Genomic DNA, 15,895 nt, shown 5'->3' with positions numbered 1-15,895 from the left:
CCAAGCACTGTTCCAAACACTAGGGTGGATGCAGAGTAATCAGGTTATCCCATGTGGGGCTCACAATTTTAATCACCATTTTATAGATGAGGTAACTGAAGCACAGAGAAGTAATGTGGCTTGCCCAAGGTCACACAGCAGAGAAGTGGTGGAGTTGGGAATGGAACCCACATCCCCTGAATGTTTAAAAATAATAAAAGACCAAGATAGAGGTCTTCACACTTCTTAAATCTGTGCTACAGGATAGAGTGTCAACGAGTCAGTTTGCAAGAGTAGGTAATTGTCAAAAAGTGCATTCTTTGGCTGGAGTCAATAGTATTTTTGAGCAAGTTCTGTGTGCAAAGTACTGAACTGAAGGAGAAAACCCAATCAGTCCCAGTCCTCTAGAAACTTGACAGAGTGAATTAGGGGGAAAAATCACTTTTTTTCATAACCTATGGCCTCACTAGGCCTGTCTGCTATGTCTACAGAAGGTTTCTGCTCTTAATTACTTTTTCAACCTAGCCCTGCTTCCAGATTTTAGCCAGATGTAGACAGACCCTAATGTCTCTAACTAGTTGAGAAAACAATCACTTTGCAGAAACTCTGAATATTTCTGTTTTCAGTGGTAACGGGTTAATTGTTTTGTGAAAGCCCCAGAAACTCTTCTCCCCTTAGTTTTTCCTCCTAAGACTGTTGCCCTCATCCCCAGCACTCTGAGCTCCAGAGAGCTGCTCAGGTGCACGTGCCATTCATAGATTCCCTCTCTCATTCCTTTCAGTGGTGTTTCCTTTCCTCATGCCACTTTTGGTAAAGATGAACCTGACAGTGATTTCCCAGGAATCCTTGGAATTCTTTGCTGGAGTCATCCACAGCTTCAAAGAGAAGAGGCAGAAAGGTGTCCACACGGTCAGTCCAATTCCATCACTCCCAAATCAGTGGCCCTATAGCAGTAGCATCCAGCTGCCAGGCTGAAATAATAATAATAATAACAAAAACTGTGGTATTTATTAAACACTTACTATGTGCCAGGCACTTTACTAAACACTGGGGTGGATACAAGCAAATCGGCTTAGACACAGTCTCTGAACCATTTAGGGCTCCATCAATCAATCAATCGTATTTATTGAGCACTTACTGTGTGCAGAGCACTGTACTAAGCGCTTGGGAAGTACAAGTTGGCAACATATAGAGATGGTCACAGTCTCAATCCCCATTTCACAGATGAGGAAACTGAGGCCCAGAGAAATGAAGTTACATGCCAAGGTCAATCAATCAATCAATCAATTGTATTTATTGAGCTATTACTGTGTGCAGAGCACTGTATTAAGCGCTTGGGAAGTACAAGTTGGCAACATATAGAGACGGTCCCTACCCAAGGGCTCACAGTCTAGAAGGGGGAGACAGAGAGCAAAACCAAACATATTAACAAAATAAAATAAATAGAATAGATATGTACAAGTAAAATAAATAAATAAATAGTGTAATAAATATGTACAAACATATATACAGGTACTGTGGGGAAGGGAAGGAGGTAACACAGGGGGGATGAAGAGGGGGACAAGGGAGAAGGGGGGGGGGGGCTCAGTCTGGGAAGGTCTCCTGGAGGAGCTCTCAGTAGGGCCTTGAAGGGAGGAAGAGAGCTAGGTTGGTGGATGTGGGGAGGGAGGGCATTCCAGGCCAGAGGGATGACGTGGTCCGGGGGTCGACGGCAGGACAGGCAAGAATGAGGCATGGTGAGGAGATTAGTGGCAGAGGATTGGAGGGTGTGGGCTGGTCTGTAGAAGGAGAGAAGGGAGGTGAGGTAGGAGGGGGCGAGGCGATGAAGAGCCTTGAATCTGAGGGTGAGGAATTTCTGCCTGATGTGCAGATTGATTGGTAGCCACTGGAGATTTTTGAGGAGGGAAGTAACATGCCCAGAGCGTTTCTGGACAAAGACAATCCAGGCAGCGGCATGAAGTATGGATTGAAGTGGGGAGAGACACGAGGATGGGAGATCGGAGAGGAGGCTGATACAGTACTCCAGACAGGATAGGATGATAGCTTGAACGAGCAGGGTAGCAGTTTGGATGGAGAGGAAAGGGCGGATCTTGGCAATGTTGTGGAGCTGAGACTGGCAGGTTTTGGTGACGGCTTCGATGTGAGGGGTGAACGAGAGAGCGGAGTCAAGGATGACACCAAGTTTGCGGGCCTGTGAAATGGGAAGGATGGTAGTGCCATCAACAGTGATGGGAAAGTCAGGGAGAGGGCAGGGTTTGGGAGGGAAGACAAGGAGTTCAGTCTTGGACATGTTGAGTTTTAGGTGGCGGGCAGACATCCAGATGGAGATGTCCTGAAGGCAGGAGGAGATGTGAGCCTGGAGGGAGGGGGAGAGAGCAGGGGCAGAGACGTAGATTTGGGTATCATCAGCGTAGAGATGATAGTTGAAGCCGTGGGAGCGAATGAGGTCACCAAGGGAGTGAGTGTAGATTGAGAACAGAAGGGGACCAAGAACTGAACCTTGAGGAACCCCCACAGTAAGGGGACGGGAGGGGGAGGACAAGCCTTTAGAAGAGAGTGAGAATGAATGACTGGAGTGATAAGAGGAGAACCAGGAGAGGATGGAGTCTGTGAAGCCAAGGTTGGATAGCGTGTTGAGGAGAAGGGGGTGGTCCACAGTGTCGAAGGCAGCAGACAAGTGGTGGAGCCAGGATTAGAACCCATGACCTTCTGACTCCCAGGCCCCTGCTCTATCCACTATGCAATGCTGCTTCTCTTGTAGAACCAGGGCCAAGCCACAATCAATCAGAGCTCTTTATTGAGGCTTACAATGTGCAGAACACTGCACTGAGCACTTGGGAGAAAGTTGGTAGACACGTTCCCCTCCCATGAGGAGCTTAAAGTCTAGAGGCAGACACAGACAGTAAAATAAATTACAGCTATGTATGTAAGTACTGTGGGGCTGAGGGTGAGGTGAATATCAAGTGCTTAAAGGGGACAGATCCAAGTGAACAGGTGACACAGACTGGATAGGGAACTGGGGAAATGAGGGCTTCATTGAGGAAGCCCTCTTGGAGGAAATGTGATTTTTATAGGACTTGATGCAGGGTGGAAGTTGGAAGGGAGGATATGGGAAATATTGGTGAGGAAAACCAGCAGGATTTATAGGCACCCATCCCATGCCTGCTCTTCTGAATCTTCTTTTTCATTTCCAGGGCAGAGTGGATTTTCTGCAACTGATGGTTGATGCCCAGTCCTCAGATGGTAACTCTGAAGCCAGTGAGAAGAATCACTCCTACAAAGGTAATGCTATGATAGCAGAAAGAGTTCTCTCGGGTAGGATCCAGAGTACAAGACGAGAACAGCTCGTCAGTGATTTTCTAGTGCACATCTTTGGCAAAAATCCCGTGGCTGTCTAAAGGGCCAGAGAAAAAGGGAGAAGGAGATAGGGCCTCCTTGGAGGGCCTCATGCCAAGGGAAGCTCCGTGCAGGCCAAGATCATGAAGCAACAGCTACCAACTCCACATCTGGAAATGGGTAGAAGCATCTGCCAGGTGGTAGCGCCGCTCCAGGAATGGAGGAACTTGGCATTGTAGAAATGGCATCACAGTTCCAGGCCAGAGTCTCATCCTGGCAGGAACCCAGCCGATCCAAGACTCAGCAGCGACCCTAGCTCTGCAGACCGTTCCAGTCCATCTGGGGATGGGCCAGTGCCATTGCTGCTGCCCCCTGGAAGCAGGAATCCCAGCTTAGATGGGGCAGCCTGCAGGGGCAAGGATTCTGCAGCACTCTATATCAAGATGCCAGAATGCCATCCCCGTGAAGGGGTGGATTATAAATTACTCATTTATGTTACTATTATTAATAAGAATAAGAAGAATGATGGTATTTGTTAAGCACTTACTTTGTGCCAAGCACTGTTCTAAGCACTGAAATAACGGTACTTGTTCAGCGCTTACTATGTGCCATGCACTGATCTAAGCACAGGGTACCTATAAATTCATCAAATTGGACACAGTTTCTCTCCCACGTGGGGCTCACAATCTCAATCTCCATTTTACAGATGAGGTAACTGAGGCACGGAGGAAGTGAAGTGACTTGCTCAAGGTCACCTAGCAGACAAGTGGTGGAGCCATTATTAGAACCCATGACTTCGACTCCCAGGTCCATGCTCTATCCACTTAGCCACACACTCTTTATGTTAATGTCTGTCTCCTTCTCTAGACTGTAACCTCATTGTGATCGGGGAATGTGTCTAATACCTTTGTTGAAGCAACATGGCCTAGTGAATAGAGTACAGGCCTGGGGTCAGAAGGACCTGGGTTCTAATCCTAGCGCTGCCATTTGGACAAGTCATTCAACTTCTCTGTGCCTCAGTTACCTCATCTGTAAAATGAGGATAAGTGTGTGAGCCCCATGTGGGACAGGGACTTGTTCAACCTGATTGACTTCTAGACTATGAGCCCATTATAGGGTAGGGACTGTCTCCATAAGTTGCCAATATTTAATTCCCAAGAGCTTAGTACAGAGTTCTGCATACAGTGAGTGCTCAATAAATGCGATTGAATGAATGAATGAACTTTATCTACCCCAGCACTTACAGCAGTGTTTGGCACATATTAAGTGTTTAACAAGTACCATAAAACAAACAAACGGATGGATTACTCAGCCAGAACTCAGCCCTTCTGGTCAAAGACAATCACTAAATTCTTGCTGTCTCAGAAGCAGGTAGGGCCTGTTCCATTCTTTCCTGGTTCCAGGTTAAATGAACTTTTCTCTGTCCTGTCTCTTTGTCCATTTCCTCCCCCACAAGTGACTGAGGTCATCAGCTTTCCTTCTGAGAAGGGTCCTGAGGAGTGAGAGTTCTCTACTACCTTAAGTTCCTGACAATTTCCCCTGTAAGTGAGCAAAGCCCATCACCGAACAGAGACAGAGAGTGACTTTCCATCAGAGCCAAATAGTTGTGCAACAGTGGCAGTGGGAAAAGAAGTTTGATTTCTCAAACCACCTCCCTCTGATCCCTACATTAGCGCAGGGCAACCTCGATTTGACCATGACCCCAAAAAGTGCTCCAGTGTACTCTAGTTCTATGCTTTCCTGCAAAGGATCACTGAGCTGTCACAAGACATCAAATTGCCACCATATTCCGCAGGACAGTTGTTCATATGTAACTCAACCATCCGTATCTGATGGTTTTTGGTATCCAATTACCTTCATCCCTGTCAGATAGACAATTCATACAAATCGGGCAGGGGCCGTAAATCTAATGTGAAACTTTGCAATTGAGGTTAAATAACTGAAACCGCACCAAACCAGGGTGTGGAGCAAACCGTTTCACAAGGGGATGAGCAAATGAGCCAGACAGTAGCTCTCCTGCTGCTTTCATTGTGTTAATGTGTGTGGCTTTTTTCTTTCTTTCCAGAAATGACTGACATGGAGATCTCAGCTCAGTCCATCATCTTTATTTTTGCTGGATTCCAAACCACCAGCTTGACTCTTAACTTTGTGTCTTACAACTTGGCTACTCATCCTGAAGTCCAGAAGAAACTGCAAGAGGAAATAGACAGCATTCTACCTAACAAGGTAAGATGACCAAAGGCCAGTTATCCAGTGGTGCACCAGTCTAGTAATTGTTTGGTGAAAGTCTGTTTTTCTCCCTTAGCCAGGCCTGACTCTGAACTCAGAACCAGGTCTGAGTACCTAGTGTTAGTACCTTTCACTGGACTGAGGATAATAGATTAGAGCTACTGCCAACATATGAATAATGTTTCTAATACCAAATCTGATAGAGACCACAAGAGGTCCACTCCATATATCAACCAATGTCTTCTTGCTTTGTAACTTCTCTGTACTTCAGTTTCTTCATCTGCAAAATGGGGATTACATTCCTGTTGTCCCTCTTACTTTGACTGTGAACAATATGAGGGTTAGGGACTGTGTCTGACCTGATTATCTTGTATCTATGCCAGTGCTTATTACAGGGCTTGGCACACAGTGAGCACCTTTTTATGGTATTTGTTCAGCGCTTACTATGTACCAGGCAGTGTCCTAGGCGCTGGGGTAGATACAAGGAAATCAGGTTACTCAGTCCCTGTCCCACATGGGGCTCACAGTCTTAATCCCAGTTTTGCGGATGAGATAACTGAGGCATAGAGAAGTTAAGTGACTTGCCCGAGGTCACACAGCAGATAGCACTTAGAACTGTGCTTGGCACATAGTAAATGCATAACAAATGCTCTCATCAAGTGATGGAGCCAGGATTAGAACCCAGATCCTTCTGACTCCCAGACTTGTCCTCTGTCCACTAGACCAGGCTGCTTCTCTAAGCACTTAACAAATCCCACAGTTATTATTATTACCATTCTAAGTGCTTGGGAGAGTGTCTGGCCTAGTGGAAAGAATAGGTGACTGAAAGTCAGGAGACCCGGCTCCGCCACTACTGGGTGACCTTTGGCCAGTCACTTAACCTCCCTGTGCCTCAGTTTCCACATATATAAAATGGTAACAAATCCCTGCTATCCCTTCCTCTTAGACTGAGAGCCTCCTGTGCACAGCCATTAGCACTGGATGATATGAAAAGGCAGCAACAGGAGGGATAGGGGCTTTTAAATCGGCAGCCCACCAACCGAGCTCTAGGAATTCATCCATCCTTAAACCCAGACTAGGCCAAACCATTCAGAGGCTCACCTAGTAACAGCCCATGTGGTACCCTTCAGGCCCGGGCAGAAAGAGGGCTGGAGTAAGCGAGGGGCAGCCAGAAGATATCGGGAGGTGGTTGCCTACAGTCCTGAACCCGCCCAGCACCAAACACTCCCGCACTAGTCATCCATTCAAACCGTACTTACTGAGAGTTTACTGTGTGCAGAGCACTGTACTAAGTGCTTGGGAGAGTACAATACAACAGTAAACAGACACATTCCCTGCCCACAACAAGCTTACAGTCTGGGAGGGGAGACAGACATTAATGTAAATAAATGTATTACAGATATGTACATAAGCTCTGTGGGGCTGGAAGGGGGAAAGAACAGAGGGAGCAAGTCAGGGAGATGCAGAAGGGAGCGGGAAAGGTCTCTTTGGCAGCCTTGATTCTGTGTCCGCTGGGGCTGCTGCCCCCATTCTCCCTCCATAGAAGGCCTCCCCACAGTCCCTTGAAAGATGCAGATCCCAAGTGGGGAGACTAAAAGGATCTCCCAGTCACATCTTATAATAATAATAATAATAATAAGAAGAAGAAGAAGAAGAAGAGGAATAATACTTGTTAAGCACTTACTATATGCTAAGCACTGTTTTAAATGCTGGGGTAGATACAAGTTAATCAGGTTGGACACTGTCCCTGCCCCACAAGGGGCTCACACACTTAACTCCCATTTTACAGATGAGGGCACTGAGGCCCAGAGAAGTGAAAAATGATTTACTCAGCTTCACACAGAAGACATGTCATAGACCAAGAAATAGAACCCAGGTCCTTCTCACGCTCAGACCCGAGCTCTCTAACAATAATAATGATATTTGTTAGGCGCTTACTATGTGCCAAGCACTGTTCTAAGCGCTTGGGGGATACAAGGTAATCAGGTTGTCCCACGTAGGGCTCACAGTCTTAATCCCCATTTTACAGATGAGGTCACTGAGGCACAGAGAAGTTAAGTGACTTGTCCAAAGTCACACAGCTGACAAGTGGCAGAGCCGGGATTAGAACCCATGACCTCTGACTCCCAAGCCCGTGCTCCTTCCACTGAGGCACGCTGCCATGGACCAATCTCTTGGGCTTCCCATCCTTTCGCCCACCCCAGCTGGTCCCCAGTCTCTCCAAGATAGCAGTCCCTGTAAGAGCTAGCCATACCAGGCTCGGGTAGTAGCAGTGGCAGGGCCAGAGTAGAACCTGGAGGACAAAGCCAAGCTTCACCAGCACGTTCCCCAAAACGATTTCCAAACACCCCCTTCCCATGTAATCCACAGTGTGAAGACAGTTAAAATGACCACTGAGCTTGTCGGTCAGTCAACCAATTGTATCGACTGAGCACTTACTGTGTGCAGATCATGATACTAAGTGCTTGGGAGAGTACAATATAATAATGTAATAGACACATTCCCTGCCAACAACAAGCTTACAGTCTAGGGCAGCAGGAGGGGTGGTGGAGCAGGATCTGAAATCCCTGCTGCTGATCCCCTCTTGCTCCTTCCTTCACAGCACATGCACAGTGGTAATCTTGACATCTGCCTATTTCAGGCTCCATCTTTGTGATGTTATTGGTGAAGGCCATATTCACAGGATCACGAGACTTATGATTGCCCCTCATTGGGGGAGGGAGATGGAACTCGGGGCTCCCCTCCATGAGCCTCTGCAATAATCTGGTCTTGAATGTGGCCCACATATAGTAGTAGTAGTAATAATAATAATAATAATAATAATGGTATATGTTAAGTGCTTATTATATGCCAAGCACTGTTCTAACTGCTGGATATAATCATAATCATCATAATAATTATGGTGTTTGTTAAGTGCTTACTATGTGCCAGGTACTGTACTAAGTGCTAGGGTGGATACAAGCAAATTGAGTTGGACACAGTCCCTGTCCCACATTGGGCTCACACTCTTAATACCCATTTTACAAATGAGGTAACTGAGGTCCAGAGAAATGAAGTGACTCACCCAAGGTCACACAGCAGACAAGTGGTGGAGGCAGGATTAGAATCCATGACCTTTTGACTCCCAAGCCCGTAGTCTATCCACTATACCATGCTCCTTCATATCTTAGTAGTTGGGTAACCACGAGATTTCCCAATTTCCCCCGCCCCCAAATTTAGCATTTTTATTTTGTGTAAAGGGCACATTGCTGCATGGGCTAGTGAACACTAAGGAATAACTATGGCCCATGTAGGTTCTTCCTCTTGATTGTAAACTCTTTAAAGTTCAGGGATCATGAATATCAACTCTATTGTATTATACTCCTCCAAGCACCTAATACTGTACTCTGATCAAGGTCAACAGACAATAAATACCATTGATTGACTGAGAGGTCTGAGCTGGCAGAGGCTAGCACAGAGCATTCATTCAATTGTATTTATGGAGCGCTTACTGTATGCAGAGCAATGTACTAAGTGCTTGGGAAGTAAAATTTGGCAACATATAGAGACGGTCCCTACCCAACAGTGAGCTTACAGTCTAGAAGGGGAAGACAAAGAACAAAACAAAACATGTTAACAGATTAAATAGATAGAATAAATATGCACAAGTAAAATAAATAGAGTAATAAATACGAACAAACATATATACATACAGGTGATGTGGGGAAGGGAAGGAGGTAAGGCGGGGGGTACGGAGAGGGGGAGGAGGGGGAGAGGAAGGAGGGGACTCAGTCTGGGAAGGCCTTCTGGAGGAGGTGAGCTTTCAGTAGGGTCTTGAAGGGAGGAAGAGAGCTAGCTTGGCGGATGGGCAGAGGGAGGGCATACCAGGCCAGGGGGATGATGTGGGCCGGGGGTCGACAACGGGACAGGTGAGAACGAGGCACAGTGAAGAGATTAGTGTCAGAGGAGCGGAAGGTGCAGGCTGGGCTGTAGAAGGAGAGAAGGGAGGTGAGGTAGGAGGGAGCGAGGTGATGGACAGCCTTGAAGCCGAGGGTGAGGAGTTTCTGCCTGATGCGTAGGTTGATTGGTAGCCACTGGAGATTTTTGAGGAGGGGAGTAACATGCCCAGAGCGTTTCTGGACAAAGACAATCAGGGCAGCGGCGTGAAGTATGGATAGAAATGGGGAGAGACAGGAGGATGGGAGATCAAAGAGGAGACTGATACAGTAATCCAGACAGGATAGGATGAGAGCTTGAACGATCAGGGTAGCGGTTTGGATGGAGAGGAAAGGGTGGATCTTGGCAATGTTGCGGAGCTGAGACCGGCAGGTTTTGGTGACGGCTTGGATGTGAGGGGTGAATGAGAGAGCGCAGTCGAGGATGACACCAAGGTTGCGGGCTTGTGAGACGGGAAGGATGGTAGTTCCAGGAACAGGGATGGGAAAGTCAGGGAGAGGGCAGGGTTTGGGAGGGAAGACAAGGAGTTCAGTCTTGGACATGTTGAGTTTTAGGTGGCGGGCAGACACCCGGATGGAGATGTCCTGAAGGCAGGAGGAGATGCGAGCCTGGAGGGAGGGAGAGAGAGCAGGGGCAGAGAGGTAGATTTGGGTGTCATCAGCGTAGAGATGATAGTTGAAGCCGTGGGAGCGAATGAGGTCACCAAGGGAGTGAGTGTAGATCGAGAACATAAGGGAACCAAGAACTGAACCTTGAGGAACCCCTACAGTAAGGGGATGGGAGGGGGAGGAGGAGCCTGCAAAAGAGACTGAGAATGAATGACCAGAGAGATAAGAGGAGAACCAGGAGAGGATGGAGTCTGTGAAGCCAAGGTTGGATACCGTATTGAGGAGAAGGGGGTGGTCCACAGTGTCGAAGGCAGCTGAGAGGTCGAGGAGGATTAGGATAGAGTAGGAGCCGTTGGATTTGGCAAGCAGGAGGTCATTGGTGACCTTTGAGAGGGAAGTTTCCATGGAATGTAGGGGATGGAAGCAAGATTGGAGGGGGTCGAGGAGAAAGTTGGTGTTTAGGAATTCGAGGCAGCGCTTGTAGACGACTCGTTCAAGGAGTTTGGAAAGGAATGGTAGGAGGGAGATGGGGCGATAACTAGAAGGTGAGGTGAGGTCAAGAGAGGGTTTTCTTAGGATGGGAGAGACATGGGCATGTTTGAAGGCAGAGGGGAAGGAACCAGTGGAGAGTGAGCAGTTGAAGATGGAAGTTAAGGAGGGGAGAAGGGATGGAGCGAAAGATTTCATGAGATGAGAGGGAATGGAGTCAGAAGCACAGGTGGCCAGAGTAGCACTTGAGAGGAGGGAGGAGAGCTCCTCAGAGGATACTGCTGGGAAGGATGGGAGAGTAGCAGAGAGTGTTGAGAGCTGGGGGATTGGAGAACAGGGGGAAGTGACTTTGGGGAGGTCAGACCTGATGGATTTAATTTTATTAATGAAGTAGGAGGCCAGATCATTGGGGCTGAGGGAAGGAGGAGGGGGAGAACCGGGGGCCTGAGAAGAGAATTGAATGTACAGAAGAGCTGGCGGGTGTGATGGGCATGGGTGTCAAAAGGGAGGAGAAATAGTTTTGTCTGGCAGAGGAGAGGGCTGAGTTAAGGCAGGAAAGGATAAATTTGAAGTGAACGAGGTTGGCATGGTATTTAGACTTTCGCCAGCAGCGTTTGGCAGCTCGAGCATAAGAGAGAAGGAGGCGGACAGTGGCAGTGATCCAGGGCTGTGGGTTAGTGGTATGAGAGCGGTGAAGGGAAAGGGGAGTGAGCGAGTCTAGCTGAGTAGAAAAGGTAGAGTTGAGAGCAGTAATCTGATCATCAAGACTGGGTAGAGAGCAAAGAGCATCTAATTAGTATCCCATCAGAAGTGATTTAAGGCAGCTACAAATCTATTAAGGGCAATTATAGTGTGAGAAGCAGCATGGCTCAGTGGAAAGAGCGTGGGCTTGGGAGTCAGAGGTCATGGGTTTGAATCCTGCCTCCACCACTTATCAGCTGTGTGACTTTGGGCAAGTCACTTAACTTCTCTGGGCCTCAGTTACCTCATCTGTAAAATGGGGATGAAGACTGTGTGCCCCACATGGGACAACCTGATTACCTTGTATCTCCCCCGGTGCTTAGAACAGTGCTTGTCACATAGTAAGTGCTTAACAAATGCCAAAAATATTAATTATATGGCCTTTAGGAAAATTTTGAACTCTCGGTGCAATGTCAGTTTAAAAAAGGTACTCCTTTTGCAGGAATGCCATCTCATGTGGTCCTGGTGGTATGGGGAGGGAATGTGTCTGTTTGTTATAGTGTACTCTCCCAAGGGCTCAGTACAGTACTTTGCATACAGTAAGCTTTCAACATATATGATTGAATGAATGACGCTAGGCCATGGAGACAAATATTTGGTCACTCAGCAGTGTCCCTCCATCAGGGCGGTGGGGCACGGCCAAGGGAAACCCTTATGTTTCTTTTTTTTCAGCTGTCTATCCAAACCTTTCAATGTCTTAACCCTGCATAGAAAGCAATAGAGCTTGGTTCTCCTCTCTTTTATTAAAGCACTAATAGTGGGCAGAGCACTTAAAAGAACTGGGAAAAATACATGGATAGTAATGCAGATAAAGCTTCTGGCCCACTGATAACTCACAGTCTAAAGGGGGAGGATTAAAGAAGGCACCAGGGATGGAGACAAACACTGGGAAAGAGAGAGGAAAAGAAAGAAATAGAAAGCTAAAATCAAGAAGTGAAGAATGTCAATAGTAAAAGGAACAGTTCATTCAAGATTAGAAGGCTTAGAGAAGCAGCTTGGCCTAGTGAAAAGGGTACAGGCTTGGGAGTCAGAGGACCTGGGTTCTAATACTGGCTCTGTCACTTGCATGTTGTGTGACCTTGGGCAAGTCACTTAACTTCTCTGTGCCTCAGTTACCCCATTTGTAAAATGGGAATTAAATTCTACTCCCTTCCACTTAGACTGTGAACTCCATGGGGAACAAGGACTGCATCCAACCCAATTATCTCGTCCCTATGCCAACGCTTAGACAGTGCATGGCACATAGGAAGTGCTTAACATATACCATTGCTATTGTTATTATTATTGTTGTTATTATTATTATTATTAAAGCTTCATCCTCAGCTCCTCACGGTACCAGGCAGGGCCAAACCGCAACAACCTACCCAAAGTCTGAAAGTTGGGAAAGCTGGTTTTTGCATACTTCTGCTCAAGTTTGTGTGTGTATGTGTGTTGGGGTGGGGTGGGGTGACTTTTTAATGTAATCTGGATTTTCTCCTTCCCAAATCTCTCTCTCCTCTAGGCCAGCCCCACGTATGAGTCCATCTCCCAGATGGATTATCTCGATATGGTTGTCCAGGAGACCCTCAGGCTCTTCCCCCCAGGAGGTCGATTAGAGAGAGTCTGTAAGGAAACAATCCAAATCAAAGGGTTGACCATTCCCAAGGGGACAGTGGTTACTATACCAGCCTTTGTTCTGCATCGGGATCCAGAGCATTGGCCAGAGCCTGAAGAGTTCCGCCCTGAGAGGTAAGTTAAGAAGTAGCTAATAATTATGACACTTGTTAAGCACTTATTATGTGCCAGGCACTGTTCTGAGCACTGGGGTAGACACAAGATAACTGGGTTGGACACAATCCCTGTCCCACATTTGGATCACAGTCTCACTCCCCATTATACAGATGAGGGGACAGAGGCACAGAGAAGTGAAGGTCACACAGCAGAGAAGTGGTGGAGCAGGGTTTAAGAACACATGACCTTCTGACTCCCAAGCCTGTGCTTTCCCCACTATGTCACGCTGCTCCTCTAACTCTGATATTAGCCCGGCCATGACCTACGTAGAGCAACCACCCCGGACTCTCCTTGCCATTAGCCTTTATGATTTGACTGACCCATGGACAATTCAACCTTCTGCTGTGGGCATCATCTGCCTATTTTATTGTTGCTATTTCATGTTAATTGCTAACTGCTCTATGTGATGCCATCATCTGCTTATTTTATATTTGCTATTGCATGTTAATTAACTGCTCGCTATGCCGTCATTTACCTCGCTGACCTCACCATGAACTATCAATTCCCCTGCTCCCATCTGCCCTTCCCAGTCCTTGCCTTCCAATCCCCTCTCCCACCCAACTTTTGCCCCACCTCTTTCTGCCGCCCACACCCATCCTCCCCACCCCCTTCCCAGAATCCCTCTGTACCAGCATCAACCCTCAACTCCTCCCTTCCAACCTCTTCCCTCCCCTCCTCTCTGCCCCCGCCCCATCCCAATTCTCCTTTCTCATGGCCACCCCTCTTCCTCCTCTCCCAATATATGCCAGTGCTTAGTACAGTGCTTGCTGCATGTTAAGCGCATAACAGATACTATAAAAAAAATCATAAACACAGATTGACTGAATAGTGAAATGTGATGGGGGCATTTCACCAAGAGACAGGGGGGACATTGGCTGGGTTAGACCAGCTGATTCCTGTTTATCACAGATTCCAGGAACTGTCAATTTCCAGACATTTAAACCCCAAGATCAGACACTCCTAATTTCAGCTAAGCAAAGAGCAGCCTGGGGTCTTGATAAGAGGGTGATAGTGATGGAGGGTCACGGAGTACTGGTCTCTGTCAAAACAAAAGGAAGACCTCACCGGCCTCCTGCTCGTCTTTCTGACCATCTCACACATTGGCACCAGGTTCAGTAAGGAGGAGAAAGCTTTGCGCGATCCCTATGTCTTCCTGCCCTTTGGAGCCGGTCCCAGAAACTGCCTTGGAATGAGATTTGCCCTCCTCAACATGAAAGCTGCTCTGATTACCCTGCTGCAGAATTTCTCCATGGAGCCTTGCAAAGAGACCCCGGTGAGAAACCCACTTTCTGCTAATGACTTCCAGGAACAACTGTTGATCTCCACACTGCTCCCACTAGAGGTTAAACCAGTCAGCTTAAGCCCAGTATGTCTAAGCCTCTAAGACTAGGAAGCAACGTGTGCTGCCCTTCAACTTGTCAGCTAGGCTTGTTGAGAAGCAGCAGTTTCTCTTGTGACAGGGTTTTTCATTGCGTTTGTCCACACAGGATCTGTTGCTCGAGTTGGAGTCATGTTTTGCAGTAAGCCACAACTCTTGGCTGTACATGAAAAAAAAATAAAAGGATGAAGGGCTGTATGACCACTGGGGAATTCTAGTTTATTTAGAAGGTTTTGCTTCAGTCAGTATGTCAGAGTGTTAGTGTTACAGCTGTCCATTTTGAAATCTTCCTCTATTTACTGGCTTCCGTTTGCTTTTCTCCTCAGATCCCCCTAAAAGTGGATTCAAGAGGTTTTATGAAACCTATGAAGCCAGTCCTTCTGAAACTCATCCCCAGATCAAGAATGGATTCTGAAGACTAGGAACAGAATTAAGTCTGTTAGGAGAATGCTTTTCCTACTTTCTCTGAAAGCAGGAACTAGAAATCTTGAATCTTACACTCAATGGAAATGATAACCTTAGAATAAACCACTTGTCATTTGGGGCAGAAATCACATCTACCAACTCTGTTATATTGTTTTCTCTCAAGCACTTAGTATAGTGCTCTGCCCACAGTAAACACCCAACAAATATAATTGATTGCCTGCTTTTCTGGGAAGAATACTGTGTGCTGGAAGAGTAGAATGTTGATTTCGTTTCTTATTCTACCAGAAAACCATTCTGGGGGAAAAGGTGGTAGTAAAAATGGGTTTGGGCTTGTTAATTATTTGAATTTATTTGCAAGACTAGCTTAGAACAACCACAGATATTTTTTCTTATAATCAACAATGCATCTCTTAATTAAGAAACTTCCCTTAAATGCATTCAAGAGGTGTCTCCTTTGTTTTGTGGTTTAAGCAGAGAGTCTCCCTGGGCTGAGTAGAGGGAAGTGGCAACAGAGTAGGAGGGGAAGAAACTAGGGAAAAGGCCTAACTGGTAAGAGAGCTTAATTAGCAGATGAAGATAAGTCTGTCAAATATCATTAAGTGATTGATAGTAATAGTATTTAATAATAATAATGATGGTATTTTTAAGTGCTTACTACGTGCTAAGTACTTTTCTAGGCTCTAGATTTATTAGGTGCTTCGAGAAGCATGACCTAATGGAAAAAGCACAAGCCTGGGAGTCAGAAGAACTGGGTACTAATCCTGACTCTGACAGTTGTCTGCTGTGTGACCTTGAGCAAGCAACTTAACTTCTCTGTGACTTAGTTTCCTCATCTGTAAAATGGGAATTAAATCCCTCCTACCTAGGCTGTAAGCCCCATATGGCACAGAAACTGTGTCAAACCTGTTATCTACTACCTGTCCAGTGCTTAGTACAGTGCTTGGCACATAGTAAGCACTTAATACCATAATTATTATTACTATGTACGGAACACAAAGAATAA

General features: G+C 46.6%; 1 protein-coding gene across 1 annotated transcript in view; it reads left to right on the top strand.

Annotated features, from left to right (window-relative positions):
- Positions 1–15,026, top strand: part of LOC119942017 (cytochrome P450 3A24-like) — a 39,311-nt gene extending 24,285 nt beyond the window's left edge. The window contains exons 8-13 of the mRNA XM_038762671.1: positions 761–888; positions 3,174–3,261; positions 5,381–5,541; positions 12,820–13,046; positions 14,199–14,361; positions 14,793–15,026. Of these exons, the coding sequence (XP_038618599.1) occupies positions 761–888; positions 3,174–3,261; positions 5,381–5,541; positions 12,820–13,046; positions 14,199–14,361; positions 14,793–14,888 (863 nt within the window). The 3' untranslated portion in view covers positions 14,889–15,026. The remainder of the gene's footprint in view (positions 1–760; positions 889–3,173; positions 3,262–5,380; positions 5,542–12,819; positions 13,047–14,198; positions 14,362–14,792) is intronic.
- The last annotated feature ends 869 nt before the right edge of the window (positions 15,027–15,895 follow it).

Source organism: Tachyglossus aculeatus, chromosome 21, assembly GCF_015852505.1.
Source record: "Tachyglossus aculeatus isolate mTacAcu1 chromosome 21, mTacAcu1.pri, whole genome shotgun sequence".
Taxonomy (NCBI): domain Eukaryota; kingdom Metazoa; phylum Chordata; class Mammalia; order Monotremata; family Tachyglossidae; genus Tachyglossus; species Tachyglossus aculeatus.
Note: the sequence above shows the minus strand (reverse complement) of the source record. Positions and strands in the feature narration are given on the sequence as shown.